This window comes from Musa acuminata, chromosome BXJ2-1, assembly GCF_036884655.1.
Source record: "Musa acuminata AAA Group cultivar baxijiao chromosome BXJ2-1, Cavendish_Baxijiao_AAA, whole genome shotgun sequence".
Taxonomy (NCBI): Eukaryota; Viridiplantae; Streptophyta; class Magnoliopsida; order Zingiberales; family Musaceae; genus Musa; species Musa acuminata.
Genome location: NC_088338.1, coordinates 10,272,072 through 10,289,607, shown reverse-complemented (window position 1 = coordinate 10,289,607; position 17,536 = coordinate 10,272,072). Strand labels below are relative to the sequence as shown.

Below are 17,536 nucleotides of genomic sequence, written 5' to 3'. Positions count from 1 at the left end.
TCAATAAAAGGGCCGGTAACTCATGAAACAACTAGTGAACGAATACAAATCCGTTCATGAAAAGGAGCAAGTCATTGGGTTCGGATTAGCCCAAACTAAACCCGAAATCCAAAAACTATCTCCCCCGAGATTAGCTAACCCTTTTTAGGGTTTATCACCTGTCCTCTTTATCCAACTAATTTTAAGGATAATTATATATTATCATTAATTATTTTTTTAATATTTTAATATTTATATTTTTAAAAATTATATTATAATTTTTATACTTAGAAACATTTAGTCATATTTATTTTTATATTATCATTTTTTAACAAAAATACATTAAAAATATTATATTTAAAAATTCACAATCTTCACAATTCTTTTTTTTTTCATTGCCTTGAAACTTTATATATATATATATATATATATATATATATATATATATATATATATTAATTGGGACAATTATCATCAAAGCTTTTATGATATATAATAGGGCATAATGATGCATGAAGTATTGATACTGTTGTTTATCATATTGGCCCTTCAATTGGGTTTAAGATACATTTATTGTTCTATGTCTCATGCTACAAACAAGAACATCAACCTCAAGCAATCTAATTTAAAGACTTGTCAAAACAAACAGTCAAATGATATTTGGATCTACAAGTCAATCTCTACCCGTTGAGGATGCTTTTTTCGGAAGATTGCTATTTATTGTATTGAAAATAGATTTCTTAATTAAGTGCCCTCATACTTGAGGAGAATAATCTTCTTTAAACGTAAGTGAATCTCATTATCTCTCTCATTAAGGATAATATAATGTTACAAGATTTTAATTATATCTATGTTAAATTTATCATATTATAAAATCAAAAATATTTTAGATAAATTAAATATATTTTTAATTCAAGCTTAACTAGAGTTAGACGTGGCTGGCTCGAGCAGCATCCACATGAATAATCTTAATATTTGGAAGGATATATATATAATATCTTGGAAGGGCGAATGTGTTATTCGGAACTTTAAGAGGACAATAATTAAAAGTGATTGTGAAGATGTTGGAGGCTAAATGTGTTATTGTTAACTTGAAAGAGGATAAATATGTAAAAGTAATCGCAGAGATTTGCGAGGGCAAATGTGTTATTCTGGACTTGAGTAGGACAGAAATGTAAAAGTGATTGCCAAGATTTTCGAGGGTACATATGTCATTTTGTACTTCATATGGACTGATTTGTAAAAGTGATCGGAGTGGCAATTCGTCCCCTTCCTTCCTCGAATACCTTCTTTTCCAATTCGGCCCGCTTACTAATCGAACCATTTCTCTTTCATCTAGGCTCGAATGAACCAACCCAACCCAGGCTGCATCATTCCCCATCTCTCACCCTTCCTCTCCCGGTGGGTCGATCCCATTTACTGCCCCAGGTGCAATCGAATCCCTCAAGAAAGCCACGATCCTGCGCGATCCCCATGATCGATGGAGGCCGGATCTCCGCCTGCCGCGCCTCCCGACCCATTCGATGAGTTCTTCCCCCAGCAACAGAGCCAGGGCTCCGACGACGACGACGCCGACTCCAACTACTCGTCCTGCGACGGCGAGGTCTCCGAACTCGAGCGGTATTGCAGCGCCAACTCGGTGCTCGGCAGCGCCAGCCTCTGCAGCTCCGTCGGGAACTACGGCGACCTGCTCGATTTCTCCGACCTCAGCGGCGGGATCGAGAATTCCCTGAGGGCTCGGCCCAACGGAGGCGCCGCTGCCCCTTGGGATCGATTCGACCCACCCTCGGATGAGGGCGGGGTCGCGTCGCCGAGGGACGTTGGTCCCTCCTGGTCCCGACGTCTTATGGCCTTTTCGGATCGAACGGGTTCGTTGCATCCTGCATCTGTTGATCCTCCAGGCGACGGCACGCCGGTTAGGGAAATTGAGGGCCGGCAGGAAATAGTGTCGAGTAACCGGAAAGTGGTAGACTTTTTGGCTCGAGATGAGATCTCTGCAGGACATAATGATGGATGTTCTTGTGCGGTAGAGGTTTATTCTTCGGGGAACTTTGACTCTTACCCTGATGCTGAAAGCAGGATGATGATGGATGCAGATGAGGATACATACTCCAGAGATGAACATTCCGACGGTGAGGACTCAATGCTTGAATACAGTTCAGATTGCCATAATTCAAGTGATCGGTATGAGAAAAGGAAATCACTGTGCATTGATGAGATTAAACGTGACAACCCAAATCCACTTCTTATGAACTCATCCATAGCTTTCGGTTCTGATGATTTGGATGAGCTAGTGCGTGAGTGTGACGGACTTGGTTTACAATGTCCATCGCTTTACCAAGACCAACCTACTTTCCAGTCAGTTGTGCCATCAAAAGGTTCCATTCATGATGTGGATAAAGAAGAGGATGTCATAGATGTATCAGCACCGAGTTGTCAACTCCATGGCACTGATCAACCTAACCAGAATGTAAGACTTTCTCCCATCAAGAACCCTCTGGATGATCATGAAATTTCAAAGAAGGGTAAGTCTCTTCCAGGAGAAGATACCATAGAAGATCAAATCAAATCCATGCACAAAGGTCTCAAAGGAGATATCTGTTCCATATATAATGGGATAATTTCAGATATTGATGTGGATGAAGCTCCAGAAAAACAGGTGTTTAGTGAATCAACTCCTGCTGACCATGATACTATGGCATATTCTTCTGTTTCAGCTGGTGCATTTCAGAGAGAAGAATTCTTGTGTCAAGAACATGATAAGCCAAGTTTGTCCCCACCAGTGGTCCTCAATGGCCAGGGCTCAAGTTTCCAAATAGAGTTGAACAGGACTGCAAATCTTACAGACTTAGCAGAAGAGGATATTTTTACTGATCAGGTCAGCAAATGCAAATTGTATTTAACATACCATACAAGAAAATCAGAGATTATCTTCCATTTTCATACTTTGTTGATATTTGAAATGTCTATTTATAATACTCTGAGTTAAGTTTGTTAATTTCTTGGTTGACCCAGGAAATGTTTAAGTTTTAAAAAATACATCGTGATGCCTTTTAGAATGGGTTGAGTATCGTTGAATATAGCTAGAAATATGGAAATGAGATTGGGAAACCTGAAAGCTGCTGGCTTTGTCATATAATCACAAAAACCTTGCAGAAATTTCAAGACTCACCATCGCTCTTTAAGTGTAGCTTGACAGTTGCGATATGAAATGACAATGCATCTGCCAAACTCTTACATTAACATTTCTCATAAAACTCATTGAATTAGTCTATGGCAAATTTATCTTTAAATAATTAAGCGAATAATATCTAATACATATTACTTTTCAGATACATTTGTCTATTACTTAGGTTGCGAACTTCTCTTCCTAGACTAGTTGTGACATATTCTTAATAGCCTTAGGTGTTATACCTGGCTTTTTTATTATGCTTTTTATTTCTTTCTATCAATTTGGCTAATAGCTTGTGACATGCTAGAGAATCTTTTTTATGATCCTGCAACTGAGACCTCCATTTTGGTTTTGATCTATGTTACCTTTTGTTGATTTCATGGACTGGCATCGTCTTGGAAAAAGTACAGTGAATTGAACTCATTGAGTTGAGGAACATACTCAAGGAACTGATGGAATTCATATAATAAATAATTAATTCAAGTTGACTTTAACATCTATGGAGCAACAATGTTCTATTCCTATCCTTCACCCTCTAAAAGAAGTTATATCAACATCTCCTAAGAAAAGAAGCTTATGATCATGTCATGTTTCCCACTTCTAATAAAAATTTAGGAATAAAGAAAAGAAAGAAGAAAAGTTGGCTTTACAACCTGCAAACAAAGTCAAGTTGATATTACCACCTGTGAACAAGTTTGTTGTTCATATTCATGTTTTAATCTTAACAATAGATTAAGTTTCCAACGTACCTACATATCATCCAGTACATACTATATGATAGGGGAAGCATCACAAGAGGAGCATACTTACATGTACTGTTTTTTCACCTTGGGCTAGTACTTCGGTGGGACGTGGAAGCCTCATTAAGGTACATTTCTGTGTTCTCCGACCTTGTATTGGAACCATGTCAAAATGTTGCATGCCTTTCAACATATGACCAATTCAGACAGTGAGATCTCTTTACCACAAATAAACTCCTGGCATATGCAAAAATGTACAAGAAAATATAATGTAAACTGTAAAGTATGGTAGGTGAGATTATTCCTTAGTTCTTCCCACCATGCACAAGTTCCATGTCAAAATACTTGCAACTCTGAGCATGGCCCATATAGACATTGAGATCCTTGAACTAGAAACCCCAAATAAATTCATCAATTATATATGATGCTTCATGAATTATCTATCATATATTGACTAATAGAATTTGCTAAAGCAATTTGAGTATATTTAGCTCATTTTGGCTCAAGGTTCACATTTTGAGGTGGTGTTTTGCCGAAACAAACAAATGGAAGTAGGCTTTGATATGGTTCAAACTTCAGCCTTCAACCTACCAAAAATCTTGCTCCCTCCTTTCCTTCTCTTTCTCTCCCATTTATGCTGGTTCCTGATAATTGGCCTAATTTATCTAGAGATGAATTAATCCTGAAAACTCTTTTCTTATGTTTGGTTGCCTACCTGAGTGGTTTTTGTTGACATGGTGGACTTGAGGGCTTTCTAACCCTCCACTCTTGGTGGGTTATTTTATCATGTTGTCTTTGTTGAAATAATTTGACTCGGTCAGTATAACTTTCATTAATCTATGATGTTTGGTTGGTTAAGCCCGATGGCCACTGTTTAAACCTTATTAACTCCAAAGCCAACAATAAAAGTTTTGCTCAATTAGATCTGTCGTAGTTTAGATTATCGTGATACATGGTAATTATATTCACAGATTCTTCATCTTCTGAAACAGTAAGATGTGTTGTTTATTATGTAGAACAAGAAACAAGATGCTGGTGATGCATATGATGAAATGGTTCTGGAGATGGAGGAAATTTTACTAGATACAGGAGAGTCCATCGGAATCAGGTCCGTGGCCAACCAAGGGTACTTAAATCATCAGTCTCATCATTTTAGAGATGGTAGCTCAACCGCTTCTACTTCAGGCACAGATGATGTTTATCCACCTGCTCAATATCCCTCCAGAATTGATTGGGTTGAGGTCATTGGAGCAAAACAGAAAATAGGAGATGTTTCTTTTGGGGAACGATTGGTTGGTGTCAAGGAGTATACTGTATATGTATTAAAAGTGTGGAGTGCTAATGATCAATGGGAAGTTGAACGACGGTACCGTGATTTCTTTGCACTTTATCAGCATCTAAGAACTCTTTTTTCTAACCACGATTTAAGTCTTCCATCCCAATGGTCCTTCGTTGAGAGAGAATCAATGAAAATTTTTGGAAATGCATCACCAGATGTTGTCAGCAAGAGGAGTGTTCTTATTCAAGATTGTTTGCACTCAGTTCTTAACTCAAGATACCCTTTTGGATTTCCAAGCCCTCTGCTCTGTTTTTTGTCCCCAGGCAAGATGGCTTATAATTCTAGCTTGTTAAAAACTCTAGTTCCCCAATCCCTTAAAAAGCTTGGGAAGGGTTGGAATTCAAAGTTTTCAACTTATAAGGATTCTCCAGAAGATCATTCTGAATTGGGGAAGACAATACCTCTTGTGGTTGACATAAAGCCTCGAAAGTCTATGCAACAGTTGTTGGAATTACAGCATTATACTTGTGCAGGATGCCACAAACAGTTGGATGTTACAAAGACATTGCTGGGGGAGCTTGTTCAGACATTAGGATGGAGAAGGCCACGGTTTTGTGAGTATACTGGTCAGTTATTTTGTGCATCATGTCATACAAATGATACTTCAGTTCTGCCAGCAAAAGTCTTACATCACTGGGATTTTTCTCTTTATCCGGTTTCTCAGTTAGCAAAAGCATATTTGGAATCCATTTATGACCAGGTAATCTGTGAATTAGCATTTTTTGATCATGCGTATCGTCCTTGAAAATGATTAATGTTTGCAAGATATGATCTATTGTTTTTCTTATTAAAGGTTAGGCATAGACTTGTCTTCCTAAACTTATAACATGAGAGTTTAAGTTTTTTGTGGTCAGTTGATGTAATTTTTGTGACATGGAGAACTCTGGATGAAGAATCTTCTTGCTTATTTTAAATGCTAATACATGCCACATCTTTTTTTTCCAGCCAATGCTCTGTGTGAGTGCAATGAATCCCTTTCTGCTTTCGAAAGTACCAGCTTTGCTTCATGTTATGGGTATCAGGAAGAAAATAAGTGCCATGTTCCCATATATTCGCTGTCCTTTCCGAACCTCCATTCAGAGAGGCCTTGGATTTCGCCGACATCTTCTTGAAAGTAATGACTTTTTTGCACTACGAGATCTTGTCGATCTATCAAAAGGGGCGTTTGCAGGTATCTAGTAATTTTATGATTTTTCATTAATTGAGTAATAGCTTCATAGCAGGCACACCTAGGGAGCAATACATGTAGACAAGCTCTTAGCACAATGCCTCATGCTGCAAAAGTAAAAGAGGGTGGACTGTTTGAGCACATGTATCAAGATAGAACGTCATCAGCAATATTGGACTCTAAGCATGCATATATATATATATATATATATATATATATATATATATATTTATGTACTTATATATATATATATATATATATATATATATATATATATATATATATATATATATATATATATATATATATATATATATATATATATATATATATATATATAAAATTTTGAAACACTGAACTTGTGTTTTAACAATAAGAAAAGAACTTATATATATATATGTATATTTATGTATGCATGTATGTATAGAGAGCCATAAAGGTCCAATTGTGAGATAATGAATCACCTGGCAAGAACATTTGCACATAATTCCCGACTAACATGTATTAATACACATTCCAAATGTATGAATTTGTCAAAATCCATTTCACTTGCTATTCACATTGTTATCATATAAAATTTTGAAACACTGAACTTGTGTTTTAATAATAAAAAGAAAAGAAAGGAGTTTGTGTAAATTTTTTTTATAATCCTCATCATGTTTCACTCTTCAAGTCTGATATCCTTCCGCTTCTCTCTTTATATGACTTTCTTGATGTCAAGCAAAAAAAAGAACATTAAGGGAAAAAGTAAGGTGTCTGACCATTTTATTAGTTAAGCCATATTTTCTTGGTATGTAGTCTCTAACTATTAACTCCTCTTCTGCTAAGTTACTTGTTTATTCGTTTTCCCCACCTATCTTCAATTCTTTTTCTTTTTGAACATTCTGTTGAGTTTTACACTGCAAAAAAATCCAACATATGGAGACTAAACAATCTAGGATTTTATTTCATAATCTGTAAGAAGTTCTTAATCTATTTCTGATGACCTTGTGCATAATCGAGAACAGAAATCTTTAAAAGTTCCTTGTAAGTCAGTCACATAATAATTCTCTTTGTTGAATATATAGGAAGTAGACCTTAAGTTTGGACCACAAACCAGTATGGAGACTTCAAGAACCATGTAAACCTGAAGTTTTAGAGCAAAAATGAACCATTGCTTGTACTCTTTTACCTTTTTTTTGTTATGGTAATATGTAGTGTATGTATGCTACTGAACATGTACATACATATGATGAAGTGTTTGTATATTCAGTCCTGTGCAAATAACTAACTACAAGCATAACTGTATACTATACTTAGCAACAGTTTGATGCTTGCTTGCTTGTGTTTATCAATATACTCTTGAGAGTGCCTTTATCTCTATCTGATTCCTCTCTTCTTTACATTGGCAGCACTTCCCATCATGTTAGAAACTGTTTCAAATAAGATCCTCGAGCACATCACACAACAGTGCCTTGTGTGCTATGACACTGGTGTTCCTTGTGCCGCCCGGCAAGTCTGTGATGACCCGATGTCTCTCATATTTCCCTTTCAGGTTAGTCTCTCTAATTCATTAGTTACAAGTGATAATCTTGGAATAACCTAGTTGGATCATCCCAATCATGAAGCTCACAAGCCACCTACTGAATCGATGCTAATCATGGTCAACTTGCTTGCTGGCATTTTTGGATTGATTTTGGGTTTGATCATAATGTTTTTTAATTTTAAATCTTGACCTGATCACAAACTATTCTAAGTTCCAACCTCTTTTTTTTCAAGTCTGGCTTGGGTGCATCATGGTCAACTTGCTTGCTGGCATTTTTGGATTGATTTTGGGTTTGATCATAATGTTTTTTAATTTTAAATCTTGACCTGATCACAAACTATTCTAAGTTCCAACCTCTTTTTTTTCAAGTCTGGCCTACATCCAAGCTCTATCAGACCTTGTGATGACCCATTGATAATACACACATGTGAGGTTCATGTTGGGTAACCTTGATAGGCAAGTGGATTTGGTACTATTTGGATTTATGCTTATCAGTTGTACTACTAAGCTTGACTGGCCTGGAATCAGCCCATTGCAATTTGATGTACCTTATAAACTAATATATCAGGATAGGTGATGGTGGAATTTTACTTTTCATTACAGGAAGCTGAAGCTGCTAGGTGTGGTTCCTGTGGGTCCATCTTCCACAAGCCTTGCCTTGCAAAGGTGATCATCTGCCCTTGTCGCAAGCCAACTGGTGCAACCAAAAATCTAAGTATCCAAGGTCATGTTGAGAGTGAGGAACCATTGGATGAACTGATTTTACCTTCAAATTCCAATTCAGCTTCAAATTTATTCTCTAATGCTTTACTTAAGGCAAAGCCAGACAGAATATGGAGGCCTAAAAACCGAAGCCCTGTGATTCTCATGGGTTCTTTACCAAGCAGTTGATTGTAATTACAATAGTATCTTTTTTTTCCACTGGACTATGTTGAGGTGGCTGATTTTGCTGAACGTGGGACTTCAGGATGTGCCAGTATTATGACATTGCACCAGATGACAAGCGGGATCAATGTATTCTTTGTTGGAGATCTGCTAAGTAATAACAGGAAGCCATGTAAAATTTCTTGCTGTATCTATTGGATTCTTCTGAAAGAACCTTTTTATATGCCATTGTTCCTGCAGTTTGTCCTTGCGTTGCTTGGATGAAGTCAATAATTTTGTGTAGTTGCTTTTCACCTGTGGTGTAACCTGATGCATTTGCCTTCAAATTTGTCCAAATTGAGTCCATCAAATCTTTGCATTTCTGATTACAGGTATAATTGAACTATGGGTTTGTAATGGCAGGCTTGTACATCTGTTGATCAGTGTCATAGGCAAGAGTTATCATGCTGCCATAGGGATCAACTCCAGATGCTGAATCATGCTGTGCTAAAAAAGGTATTCTTGCTGACCCATACCATAAAATGATAATGCATCTATTTATTTATTTATGACCAGTGATTTAATTTGGTTCAAGGAGAATAAATAGTTATGCCGTCGGGTGGCCGATTACTTATGATTGTTGCCAAATAGTGTCTCAAGAGTTATAACCAACACGATAACAATAGATATACGAGAATTGAACTGCTAGAAAATCACATAGCAAAAATTCCATGGTTTTCCTTAACTTATTTGTGCTAATTACTCTAGTGTTTCATATGCTCTTTTGAAGCCAAATTTGTCTTTTTCCTTAATTATGATGGTTATAGGTATTTTTGTAGTTGCAACAATTGCATATTCTTCTCCTTGAAGGTTCCTATCAATCATTTACCATGGTTTTTTCTTCATAAAATGATATTTTTATTTTGAACTACCATATGGTTTTGGGTTTTGAGTTTTGACTTAAGGATTGGTCTTATATTGATGCTCTTATATTCCTAAATCCTGGAAGAGTCTTGGTTGTAGTTTCATGCTCTGTATGGATCTGTAAGCTTCTTGTGGATCAATCCTCATGAAAAATAGTAAGTATCCAATTAGCAGTGATAAAAAAATATATCTCATAGTGTATCTTTCAGTTAAAGAATAAAATAATAATTTCGTGATATAATAGTTCACTGACTGAATATAATCTTAAAGAACTAAAAACTTAGGGATTTATGATAATAATATGTGAAATATTTCTATAAAAGGTTTACTGACAATTGAACCCTAACCAATCTAATCTGAGACCCAGCAAGTCTTTTGTTTTTTAAAATATAAAATAAAAATTAACATCATATTCTAAGAATGTGATTTGCTTCAACACATCCTTGCATTACTATTTAGTAAAATTATATCCATAATAAGAATAACAATAATATAATTGGATGATGATAAAAATTTAAAGACAGATTCATACTTAGTCTATAAGATCGAGATTTGAAACCTTCGGACAATCAAATTAAACATAGGATATTAGTTAATAAAATATAATAATTGTGTTTTTGTTTTTTTTTTTGTCTCTGACGAACATTACAGGAAACATTTTATTGTTATTATTAATGTCATGTCTTTGTTTTCAACTACAAAACCGTGTGTTTGTGTTCTCCTCGATACGCTCGAAGCACTGCCACCAACGACGATAAGCAGCGGAAGAAGGTCAACATAAGTAGTCGGTTTGCTCTGTGGAAGAAAGAAGAAAGGAGGAAGAAAGAATAAAAGAAGTAAGAAAGAAGCGATGCAGAGCGCCGCTATCTCGCCCTCTGCCGCCCCTCCCCTCCTCCGAAGCTCTACCAAGCCGCCGGCTCCTCGGTGGTCGCCGCTGCTCCTCCCTCTCCACCGCGGTGGGCCTCGCCTGCGGCCCCTCGCCGCCGTCCCCTCATTCTCCGTCGTTGCCTCCTCCCATGGTCCCTCGGTCCCCCGCCCCTGGGTCTCCCTCCCGTCTCTCTCGGATCGGAGGCCCGAGGATGGCCTCGCGGTCCGTGCGACCTCCGTCCCCGACGGCGACGCTGCCTCCAAGGATGCCGGCGGAGGAGGGCTGCTGCAGACGCTGCAGCTCGGGTCGCTGTTTGGTCTCTGGTACCTCTTCAACATCTACTTCAACATCTACAATAAGCAGGCACGTGTTCTCTCCTCTTCCTTCGTTTCGTCTTTGCGATGTTAATCTGGTACTGGCGGCCCTGAATCCCTCGATTACAACTGCTTTCCCTTTTGCTTCGGATCTGGAGATCACTTGTTTGGGTACTCCACCCTAAATGATCCGAGTTTCTATTTTGAATGAAAGATTTAATGGTTTTCTCTTGCCGTACGAGTTACAAATGACTACACTTTGCCGGGATTCTCCTCTAAATTATTTTCATTACAAACTCTGATGGGTTTGTTGAGAAAATTTCTGCAGTATATCGTTGAAGTGGTTGCTAAGATAAAAAAACAGGTTTGTTAGATTTCAGGGGTATTAGTGTCAGATTTGATTATTGATTCACATAGTGGAGCCGACTCGTCATGCATCAGAACCAGATCTCCGAGGAGGTTGGATGCTTTCTCTTGGTGATTTCCTCGTAGGAATGTCCAGGGAAATCACTCCAATCCCATACTCAAGTCAAGTCAGTGAGAGGTTCAATGTATGAGATAAAAGTAAAATATCATATTTGAACTCCTGTTTATAGAGTGGTGAGAGGAATATTCTTAGACTAAGGAATATTCTGAAAAAAATCCTCCCCTTTAGCTTGTACTGACGTGATAGTTCTAGCTTGATTACGCTGTGTGTGTCAAGTCCTCATAGACCTGATATATTGGCTGGGAGGATAAAACAAGTTCAAAATCAATTCATGTAGCATGAAATGTGGTGGTCTTTGCACACTGATATGGTTTTTTTATTGAATTATTTCTCTTTGTACTATGGAGGGCTTGTTTTCTATAGCAAACCTGGCACAGGTTACTCAAACAGCTCATGGCCAGATACTGTGACCCTCTTAAAAGCTGAGCCAGGAAGAATATTTGCTAATACCAGAGTAAGCAATATTAAGTATGTTTTTGTATTTGCATATGTAAAAAGGCATATATGGTCTAGTGACCACGTTAATAGAGCCACAAAGCTCATAGACAAGAGACACATAAGATATTGTGAACTTGCATCAAAGTATGTCCTAGGTATTCATGTGAGTAGAAATTCAACAATGGATGAAAGCTGATGACCTTGGTTGTCAAATCTTTTGAACCCTTTAGACTTCCTATAGTCCAAACAACACTTCTTTTTTGACCTCCTTTGAGGTTGGTAATGCTCATATTTAGAAGTGTTTTTTTTTTTTTTTTGATAATTTCAACTTTATTTGACCCCATACTATACAGAGGATTTTAAAATTTGATTATAGTGACCTGGTCACTAGTTTCATGGTCATCAATATTACTTTTGATCTGGTTTAGGTTCTAACATGATGGATGTAGTTTGTCCTTGGTTGACCCCTATGTAATTTTATATGCTTATTGTAACAAAAAGAGAACAGTAAAATCTGGAGGATGTCAACAAACATAATTGTTTCTAAATTAGGTTCAGCTGCTTAGGTAAATATTTTGTACTGTTGACTTCTTCTTAACGCATGGAAACACATAAATCTGATGAGATGAAGAAAACTTTTGTGGTTTGTTTCATCTTAAATTGCTGTTAAAGGTGATGGCTGAAGATTTTTAGGGTGTATTCACAATTAATAGGTAATGCAGAGATGGGTGGATGTGACATTTCTTATTTTCAGATTTAATAAATATATTTCCATTTAATACTGAGATGTTATTGAAGTGATCATGTGATGAGTTACTTTCTAGCTGAATTTGGGGCAAATATATATTAGTTTCTTTGGCTTTTGTATCATATTGTTTTAGAAGGAAAATGTTTTTGTTGATAAACTGTCAGTAGATACCTTCTGTGATGTGAAATTGTGAAGCACATGACATTAGGTGTTTCCTTTTCGTTGTCATCTGATGTGGCATATGTAACATATATGTTTCCTTTACATGTCACAGGTTCTGAAGGGTTTTACATTTCCACTTACAATCACAACAGTTCAATTTGCAGTTGGAACTTTTCTTGTCTTGTTTATGTGGACCACCAATCTATACAAGCGACCAAAGATTTCTGCTTCACAGGTATGTGATGCTTAGTTGAGAATTACAAGAAGTGATCAGTTAGAAAGCTTTTTTCTAATTAGGACATCTTCTTCAGCTTGCTGTCATCTTACCATTAGCTATGGTCCATACAATGGGCAACCTTTTTACGAATATGAGTCTGGGAAAGGTTGCTGTTTCGTTCACACACACAATCAAAGCTATGGAGCCTTTTTTCTCTGTACTTCTTTCTGCCTTATTTTTGGGAGAGGTAATTCCTTTTTTAACTTTTCACATTTTTGCATAAAAGTTAAAACAAGACCTTATGTCTGGATGAGTCAATTGTTTTTTTATGTTTACTTTGTATTCTCAATGCCTTAAAAAACTGTGCAGTTTGAAGATTGTAATCTTTCTAAAACTTAGGCCATCAGCCATCTGTTTATGTGCTTCTTACAAAGAATTAGTAGAACTGCAGATATTTATTCTTTGACTATTGGACCATTAACCTGCAGAACCATAAATAAATTTCTCTTTAAACTGTAATTTATAGCTTCAACATTTCATGAGTTTGCTCCATAAAAAATAGTTTCTTACTTGATGTGAAGCAGATGCCTACCATATGGGTTCTATTATCTCTTGTGCCAATTGTTGGTGGCGTGGGATTGGCCTCTCTCACTGAAGCTTCTTTTAATTGGTAAAAGATCATGACTTTTCAAATTTAGAGCTTATTAAAAAGGTTTGGAAAATATTGACGATTGATTGCATGAAGCACTCAAGGGCTTTTCTGTCCCTCTCTCAAATGAAAACAGTTCTGGTTCAGAAGTTTAGAATCTTTATCGGTTGATTTTTTGCTGTAATTAGGGCTGGATTTTGGAGTGCGATGGCTTCCAATCTGACCTTCCAATCCCGGAATGTGCTTAGCAAGAAAGCCATGGTTAAGAAAGAGGTGATATAGATATCTAGAAGAATGTATATGCTACGTATATAATGTAATCTTTTATAACATTATTATGGTTGTTCCTTGTAGGGAAATGTATCACTTAGTTATAATGAAGCAACTTTATGAAGAAAATATGACAACTTTTTTTCTGTTGTTACAGGAATCATTGGACAATATAAATCTCTTCTCTATAATAACTATCATGTCATTTTGCCTTCTAGCTCCTGCAACTTTTTTTGTGGAGGGCATCAAGGTTACCCCTTCATATCTGCAGTCCGCTGTAAGTACAAGTCTCAAAAATGCAAATTCTTGCTTAATTGTACATATAGATATATAAAGTTTTTACTAAATGTCTATATCTACATATACAAATTGTTGTACATATAAGTGGTTCTTCAGAAATATGTAATTCTAATGTTATTTTCAATTTGGCTTGGTGTTCTAGGGTTTGAATTTTAAAGAGATATATCTGAGATCTCTTCTTGCTGCACTCTGCTTTCATGCTTATCAGCAGGTGAGATATTCTAAATTATTTTTCATATTTTGTGCATAGACATCTGTGCTTCCTGAGATCATATACTTTTCCACTTAAACTTGTATTCAGCAATTTGGTCAATGTGTTTATGTTTCTAAAATATTTTGATTGATAGACAAATTAAAAGGATGCTCGCTCTCATGTTTTAAATATAGGAGTAGCTTGTTTATGTTTTTGTGTCACTGGTAATTTGCTTGCTTTTTGTATACTGGAGTTGATTTATTGAGAATCACATACATTCACAGATACAATTGCAAATATTTTCTGCTTCATTTGCAATTCTTTCTCTTTCCGTCTTAGTGCTGTGTCTAGATTGGGCTAGAATCTTGTAAATAACATAATTGGAACTATATCATTATATTGTTGGCCACTATGCTTCAAAGTTGATGGTGTTTAGAAGCTTAGATACCACTATTTGGGGTTTCTTTTAGTGTGCAAGTGATAAAAAACAATGGCAGCATAACAACGATCACTTCACTTCCAACTATTTAAGTTTACATGGATCTTTCCCTTCCACTGACGTGCATCAAAGCTGATCTTCTCATTTAGACAATTATCTCATTCTGCCTCCACTTTTACCCATTCCTTTGGCCTTCTCTCCCTCATGAAACTTCACATCTGCATCTGCTTTTCCCTCATTTGTGCTGATTTTTTTTTTGGATGTTAGAAGCTGAAGTTATGTACCTGCTTATCCTTGTTTGGTCATGCTCCCAGCCTAGTGTCTAGGGAAAAAGAGATAACAAAGTGTTAAAGAAGTAGAAATGGAAAGTCTTTGCTGGCAAGATGAAATGAACATACCAGATTGTAAGTGACAAAAGATGCACTATTGGTGGTGAATATCTGCTCAGAGTGCCTGATAAGATTGGAGTACATATATGTTAAGAATATCAATAGAGTTGTGCAGTTTCTTGCCACTTTGATCTAGGATAATAGGCCATTTCTAAATCCAAGCAAGGGCTAAGATGCACAATGAATCATTTGGATGGGTCTTGATATGTATTGGTGGACTTGGAAAACTTAAAAGCCTCTAAAACACTGACCAGTTTTCAGACTAGCTCTGAAGACATCTTTTGAAAAGAGACTATACCTCTTAATGCTCTGTAGTCTAAAACTGCAGAAATGCTGGTACTGAAGTTTCACACATTATAACTCATACTACTATGGTTTAGAGCTTATGAAGTTTTGAGACGTAGATAGTAGAAGATAACATTAATAATCATTTTACTTTCTGATTACTTAAAGTTGGTAACATGTTATCTCTTGCAATTTATTTTTATCAAGGACAGGTTCTCTTCTAGTTCATGGATCTTCATCTGCTGTCTCCTCTATTTCTAACAAATTTTTTTGACCTTCTTTCCCTTCACAAGCACTTCATTTCTTAATATACTTGTTGCTCCATATTGGTGGTGAATTGTTTTTCTTTTTTCAATATAGAACCACCTGAATTTGTCCTCATGATAGGCTTATTTGATTGTAATCCCGGCCATTGTTTACCAGATCCAGACTGTCCTTTGACCTCATTGGGAGACCCTTATAATTCAAATATATGGAGCATGGTTTTAGGTGTTTCTATTTTAAAATTTGTGTGGCTTGCAAGTCATTTACTTGGAATCTTGATGTCTCTGTGCTATTGCAAAAAACATAGTGAATCACCTATTGTCCCTTTATTGAACAAGAGGATACTCACTGTTCATGTATTACTTCTCTATTTACTCTGGTAAGCACAAGATATCTTTCTCTTCATCTGTTTGCCAATATGTCTTAATTACAAATATTTTCTCACTTTTCTTCATCAGGTTTCATACATGATACTGGCAAGGGTATCACCTGTCACCCACTCTGTCGGCAACTGTGTGAAGCGGGTCGTGGTCATTGTGACTTCCGTCCTTTTCTTCAGGACACCGGTTTCACCCATCAACTCACTCGGTAAAACTTTATCTCCCTCCTAACCCTGCTGGTCCCATATCAGAATCAGTCACCCTGCGAGTATCACTTGTGTCCTCCATGCCTTTTATCAGGAAATGTTTTTGCTGCAGGTACTGGTGTTGCACTTGCTGGAGTTTTCCTCTATTCCAGGGTAAAGAAGATAAAGCCCAAGTCTGCATAACTAACCATTTTTGTTTTGTTCTGTGATGCGCTCCGAAGAGTTTTAATTCATCTTACAAATAAAGCGATATGTTGTCTTGCTGATTCGTCTTCTCCAATTTTCCATGGCATGTCTAACCGAGCCTGAGTTTGGAACAACAACTCCTGTTTGCTTCTCAACGTCTAGGTCTTTTTCCCAATGTAATTGAAATGGAGACTTGTGCTGCATGTGGAAGAACCATGACGGATTTCTTTGGTTTTGTGAGTGAAACATGGATTGTTGTAGCTCACTTCACCATTCCATGTGCAACAGCAAGAGCCACATCAGAGCACAAAGGTGAATGCTTTCTTCTGGTGTTAAGGTTCTTTGATGGTAAGAGTAAAAACATATTTGAATAATTTTTTGTTGAATTAGAGATATTATATTATACATATTTCGATGGGAAAAGATCCATAGTAGTTATATTTTCGTGAATTTATTGAACGATTATTATGTATGGTGGTTCTTTTTTGTGCATTTCTTTCCAATTGATATAGGAGAACAAATTTTGATTTGACTGCTATTACATTTTAAATACTATGGAATGGAATAAAGTGTGAAACCCGAACGACAAGATTGAAAACAGCATTGTTGCATGTCAGTTTTCTTCCAGGGGGGATTCGCAACAACCGCAAGCAAAGAAGGTTCCTTGGAATTACTTCCTCGTTGGGCCAGAATTGCTTTTTTGTGATGACACCAACTTTTTATCTTCTCGTTTGGTGTCGGTTTGACGGTTCGTGGTGGCTCCCTTTTCTTTCTCTTCTCGACGTGTTCTGCAATGGTCATCCTTTCTTTTTTTTCTTTACTTTGTCAAGTAAGATATTAATAATTTAATTACATAAATAATGTTTTTCGAGATTCATAAGATGATTAGAAATCTTTTTTTTTTCACTAAGATAATATCTTAATTTTATTAAAAATACAGAATCAACAAAAAATTTGTAGGAAATAAATTCCCCGTATATATATATATATATATATATATATATATATATCTTTAAAATGGATAAAATAA

At 36.5% G+C, this 17,536-nt stretch overlaps 2 protein-coding genes across 2 annotated transcripts; both read left to right on the top strand.

Moving 5' to 3' along the window:
• The first annotated feature begins 1,298 nt into the window (after positions 1-1,298).
• Positions 1,299-9,047, top strand: LOC103997613 (uncharacterized). The gene is made up of 5 exons (XM_009418896.3): positions 1,299-2,857; positions 4,908-5,930; positions 6,176-6,401; positions 7,790-7,932; positions 8,527-9,047. Exons 1-5 carry the CDS (start codon positions 1,460-1,462, stop codon positions 8,812-8,814), a joined length of 3,078 nt encoding a protein of 1,025 aa, XP_009417171.2. The 5' UTR covers positions 1,299-1,459; the 3' UTR covers positions 8,815-9,047.
• A 1,381-nt stretch (positions 9,048-10,428) lies between these two features.
• LOC103997624 (phosphoenolpyruvate/phosphate translocator 1, chloroplastic) lies at positions 10,429-16,956 on the top strand. Its single transcript, XM_009418908.3, has 9 exons — positions 10,429-10,942; positions 12,841-12,963; positions 13,040-13,192; positions 13,530-13,615; positions 13,783-13,867; positions 14,022-14,141; positions 14,307-14,375; positions 16,193-16,322; positions 16,433-16,956. The coding sequence occupies exons 1-9, from the start codon at positions 10,562-10,564 to the stop codon at positions 16,501-16,503; spliced, it is 1,218 nt and encodes a 405-aa protein (XP_009417183.1). The 5' UTR covers positions 10,429-10,561; the 3' UTR covers positions 16,504-16,956.
• Positions 16,957-17,536: the final 580 nt, after the last annotated feature.

Bases quoted from the DNA above. Each gene is read 5' to 3' on its own strand.
- LOC103997624 (XM_009418908.3), top strand. From the start codon at position 10,562: ATGCAGAGCGCCGCTATCTCGCCCTCTGCCGCCCCTCCCCTCCTCCGA. The intron at 14,142-14,306 runs GTAAGTACAAGT...TTGGTGTTCTAG, and splicing joins CTTCATATCTGCAGTCCGCT to GGTTTGAATTTTAAAGAGAT. The intron at 16,323-16,432 runs GTAAAACTTTAT...TTTTTGCTGCAG, and splicing joins TTCACCCATCAACTCACTCG to GTACTGGTGTTGCACTTGCT.
- LOC103997613 (XM_009418896.3), top strand. From the start codon at position 1,460: ATGGAGGCCGGATCTCCGCCTGCCGCGCCTCCCGACCCATTCGATGAG. The intron at 2,858-4,907 runs GTCAGCAAATGC...TTTATTATGTAG, and splicing joins AGGATATTTTTACTGATCAG to AACAAGAAACAAGATGCTGG. The intron at 7,933-8,526 runs GTTAGTCTCTCT...TTTTCATTACAG, and splicing joins CTCTCATATTTCCCTTTCAG to GAAGCTGAAGCTGCTAGGTG.